We start from the raw sequence: 4965 nt of genomic DNA, 5'->3' as shown, positions 1-4965 counted from the left end.
TGCTAAGTACTTCGTACTCGTTAAGTACTAGTCTGACTCCCAAACATTCCCTTCTCAGTTGAATATCTGTTTCTCGTAGAAATCAAAAACTGATTGCTGATTAGCGCATTACGCTGGCTATATTTCGATCTTGGTAGATATTCAAGAAGTTGTCGCAACGCGATGTGTACATGTATTGAAGGTAGCCGGATTAGGAGATATATAGTCTTAGAACTTGATCAGTAGAAGTAATTAGAGGTAAATTTCATATAATACATAGTCATAATCAACCTGGAAGACCAGGGGAAAGCTCCTAAGAGCGTGACTGACTGTAGTTCCTCCAACAAGTCTGCGGCTTCGCTTCAACCAAGCCCCAAAGCTCTTGATCCCCAGCTGCTTCCCCTAGAGATTGTGCCTTTGATTGTATGGCCTTGTCAAGAAACAATCCCCCAACGTCCCTCAGACGCGTTTCAAGGTCAGTGATCAACCTCTTCCTAGCCTCTCGCTCGTCCACCTCATATTCATCCTTTTCGATTTCATCTTCATTTCAACTCCACCAATTACCATGTCTGCGTACATCCATTGCATTGCTTGCCTTCCTGGCTCTCGCCACATGTGCACAAGCTATTTCGAGGTAAAATAGCCTCTTCTCGTCCGACACGTCGGCAATCCCCGCCAAGTGTTCGACATCGTCGACATGCTCGCCCGCGAAGCGACTTTCTTCATCCCAGTCGTCGTAACAGTCACAAGTGCAGTTAGCATGGGCCCTACCAATGAGCAATTTCCGCTAGCGGAATCTCCCATTGTGTAGCGCAGCATCGCTCAACAGTATCAGGCCCCCACAAAGCCCTAGATATATCCAGGATTGGCATAGTTAATAAAACACACGAATACTAGTTTTATGAAATATTCTACTAGCGAAATACGATATGGCGCACTGGTGGGTATACACTGCCGTACGCATGGTTTAGGTGTATGAACTAAATGCTCCTTAAGTCTCTATGAACATAAATAACAACAGCAGTTAGTTTAAACTATCAATCTTGATATTAGTGCAAGCAGAATGGGATGGTCATATCACTCCCATATTCATAGTTCTAAGCCAATGAATACTGTATGGATATCATATATCATGCATTCCTAACCAGTCCTGCAAGCCCTTAGAAACAAAGAACCCCGAAAATATAAGAACTAAGAACCCCGAGATATCAAAATCAAATGCACAGCGCCTCGTCAATCAAAAAAGCAAGAGGTATATGCCCAACAGTCCCGCCATTACATTCAGCCACTTCCATTCCTATCCCGTTTCAATTCTTCCCATTCATGCATGTAGGAAGTAACCAAACAACCAGATAGTCGACTCTCAACGAGCCTCCCCGACAGACCGACAGCGTCGCCTTCTCGCCCCAACCCATCCGGAGATCGCGTCGGATTCAGACTCGTCTTCCTTGGAGGAAGGTTTCAAAATAGAGCCGATTGAGGCGATGGCACTTTGGATCCATGAGGTAGTAGTAGGGGAGACTGGAGCTGATGGTGTCTTTGATGACTGCATGGTCGAGCTGAGTGAGGGGGTGAATGGTAAGATGCGGGGTATGTGGTTTGTGGTTTGTAGTTTGTAGGTTGTAGGGTGTGAGAGGAGGTCTTTTGGTAAATGGTATATTGCTCGGGAGATAATGATAGATGATAGACTTGTATGTGGTATTTTTCTAAGGTGTAAGGTGTAGGGTATAGGGTGTATGGAGAATATATGGGTGTAGAAGATCGGGGGCCAGATTAAGGTATTTAAGGAATCAAAGACAATAGGAACATCACATGCAGGACAATACTCAGCAGACAAAGCCCGGAACTCGATTTGCATAAGTGCATAAAGTCCGGACTTGATATTATTTGCTACTCTAAAGCTTCTCTGGGTTGCTCCTCGTACTTGGGGTCATGCTGCTCTCTCGTGATTGGTGCTATGATCACATTGTACAGATCTACATATTGATTTCGTACCTGATTAACAGCTATTGGACGAGTTCGTTGCTTTGAGAGATGTTGTGTTACCTTGGATGCCGGAGATTCTGGAAAGGGATATGGATTGCGTACAATGTCGAAGCTAATACTTTGAATACTATGGCTAAATGTATGTATACGAATCACCGCTCAAAGAATTAGTGAAGTAGGTGCAAGGAGGATACCACCAATCTCCCTAGCCGATAATCGGAACGAACAAAGAAAGCTATACATTGAAGAATATAGGCACGGGATATCTCGGTCGTGTATATGAGAATCCCCATTGCACGACAATCGTATGCAAGAGTGAAAATCGTGGACGGGACAAAAGAAACCAGCCACAGAAGGAACAGATGTGCGTATGTAGCGCAAAATAACAAGACAGATTCGTACGGCCAAAATAAGATTCACGAGGTGCATTAGGTTTGAGAACCTCGAAGTGAAGTGCATGTTACCATGACAAGAAGATGAAAGGATGAGATTGGAAAAGACACGTTGCTATGCGGGGTATTCGATGAGAGAGACAGAAAGTCGAATCAAACAAGTTGGAAAAGGATTGATAGAAGCGTATAGGGACCAAAGCATGGTAACCCATCCAAAGACAAATCCGTCCTCATTTTTCACCCGGAGGCGCGGCCGTCGCACTACTGCTTGGCGCGGTATCTCCCGGTGTTGGCAACTGCGGACTCGAAAGTGAGTCTAGGCTGTCGGGACTGCCGCTACCCCATGAATCTTCCCGCATGATTTGCGCGACATCTGGCAGCTGCGGCTTGGGGTCGTGGTGGTCGGGCTTATTAGCAGGGCGGGAAGTCGAGGGCGATGGGGGGATCCACCTGTGGTGGTTCTTTGCGGTAGCCACCTTGCATCGGGCTGGCTGATGTATCAACTGGCGAGGCGGCGCGAGGAGAGTCCAAGAAGCCGCGCCATTTACGCCAGCCTTCAAAGTCAATCAGGGCTTGCATGCAGCCCCATTCTGTCACTTTCTGCTCAAGCCAAGGGAATCCGACAGGCTATTCGAGAAATGTTAGCATACTTCTTGAGAAGAAAATGGTTGCAGTAGGGAGCCGACTTACCTTGGTCAGGAAATCGTTACATCCAGCAGCTAATGCTTCATGTCTGTCACTTTGCAGACTGCTAGCTGTCAATGCGACGATAATGACTGGACTCCGGAACAGTGAGAGATCCGACAAAGTGTCCTCTTCACTGACCGTACGGTGAAGGCCGGGTCTTCTGTCCGCGGGAGATGTACTGGACGCGCTAAAGCGTCCAGAGGCTGTCTTCGGGAAGACACCAATGCCATTTAAGCGCTCCAGACGCCGGATCTCCTTGGTGGCTTCCAAACCGTTCATCACGGGCAGCTGGATGTCCATCAAGACCAAATGGAATCCACCTTGTCGCCATTTCCGCACTGCCTCTTCGCCGTTCATTGCACATTTCCAGCGCACTTTCAACCTTTTCATGAAGGCCTCCAAAAGCTTCTGGTTGATGATGTTGTCCTCCACGATGAGGACATTGATTGGCGGAACGGTGCCGTCAATCAACCCGCCAAACATAGCACCAGGAGAAGTGGCTGCTTTTGATTTCCGGACCACGCGTGGTGATGCAGTTGCCGGGGGAGTGTGTGATTTCACCTGCGGAGATTCTACCGGCGGTGCTGCCGGCGGGGGTGTAGGCACTGCGGGAGCGGTGGGAGGCGGGATAGGTTGGGAATGAGGAGTAGCGCCGGTTTCTATGGATGTCAGTGGCCATGTGGAGCAAAGCAAAGTTGTCTGAAAACGTACCTGTTATGCCAGGAGTTTGGGTGTTCTGGTTATGAAGAATAGTGGGAGAATTTGTTTTGTGTCGTGTCAACGGAGGTCGTTGCTGATGCCGTGCCCTACGGCTTCCTGGAGATGGCAGTAGAGGAGCAACCCCAGTGTTGAGAATGGAAATCGACGGCGCAGTAGCCGCTGCTGATGCAGATCCCGAGTGTGCAGAGGGTGTGCCCGCATTCGCATTGACCGGTGGCATGAGAGGGAAGTAATCGCCATGCTCGCCGGGTTCTGAATGGTGGTGCTGGTAGATCGAATGGCGCGGCGATGGCTTTGGGGTCCGCCGTGACGGTGCATCGATCACCAGTGCTTCCTCGATTTTTTGTCCACCAGGATAGTATGCATCGAGAATAGATGACAGGGCTTCCTCCGGGCTCAAAAGGCGTTCAGTGTGACCTGGTCGATTCGTACCCTCTCGTGGCGAAACCCGGATAGCGATGTCGGGCGAGTCAAAGCTTCTCCCTAATGAGTTTCCGTATTTCATAATGACTTGGTCGCGTAGCTCATCCACCACCGCGTCGTCTCTGCACGGCACCAAGGTGGCCGAACCACCGGGCCGTTTGACCCAAACCCGGCGTGTGACCATCTCGTGAGGAACAAGAGGAGTGAAACCACTACCCTGGTCACCTGAAGAGAAAAGACTCGCGTCTAGTAGCCCGCTAATCAAGTGTTGTTGTGTCGCTGGGAGAAGAGATTGACGACGGATCGCGAGGCTCGGGCGCTTGCTTGGAGGAAAGTAGGAGGTAGAAGGTCGGCGATCATTCGTAGGCCACTCGACAACAGTATCCAAGGCTGGAGTCAATGGAGTCCCGGGTAGGATTGGAGTTTGAGCTTTCAAGTGGGTGGACTGGAAGGAGGTGGTATCGGAATGCGGAGGAGTCGATAACGGAGGGGTTTCGAGGGGAGACGGAGGATCGGCCGAGATAGGAGTCGGCAAGGAGGAATTATATGGCTCGGTCGACGGCGTACAATTGCGAGTTCCTGTGTGATGAGGCTGTTCCGAAGGCGCAGACACGGAAGAATTCAGTTCCTGGTTTGTCCCTGGAGATAGGGGTTCCTCGACTTGGCGGTCGCGAGAAGAACCGATGTCCAAATTTGAAGATGCGATGCTGTCGGATCTGTTGGAGTCAAGAGGGCGCGAGGGGGTTTTTCTGGTTGAAGTGGGAACTCGGATCCGCAT

The 4965-nt window shown here is 49.7% G+C and overlaps 2 protein-coding genes across 2 annotated transcripts; both read right to left on the bottom strand.

Moving 5' to 3' along the window:
- Window positions 1–1342: 1342 nt before the first annotated feature.
- Window positions 1343–1531, bottom strand: N7519_007137 (uncharacterized protein; the record flags this gene model as incomplete). The annotated part of the gene is made up of 1 exon (XM_057293913.1): window positions 1343–1531. The coding sequence occupies one exon, from the start codon at window positions 1529–1531 to the stop codon at window positions 1343–1345; it is 189 nt and encodes a 62-aa protein (XP_057148724.1).
- A 1056-nt stretch (window positions 1532–2587) lies between these two features.
- N7519_007136 (response regulator) lies at window positions 2588–4965 on the bottom strand (the record flags this gene model as incomplete). Its single annotated transcript, XM_057293912.1, has 4 exons — window positions 2588–2764; window positions 2808–2984; window positions 3048–3703; window positions 3756–4965. The coding sequence occupies 4 exons, from the start codon at window positions 4963–4965 to the stop codon at window positions 2588–2590; spliced, it is 2220 nt and encodes a 739-aa protein (XP_057148723.1).

This window comes from Penicillium mononematosum, assembly GCF_028829835.1.
Source record: "Penicillium mononematosum strain IBT 11891 chromosome Unknown utg000003l:1.0-8172316.0:1.0-8177699.0, whole genome shotgun sequence".
Lineage (NCBI taxonomy): Eukaryota > Fungi > Ascomycota > Eurotiomycetes > Eurotiales > Aspergillaceae > Penicillium > Penicillium mononematosum.
Note: the sequence above shows the minus strand (reverse complement) of the source record. Positions and strands in the feature narration are given on the sequence as shown.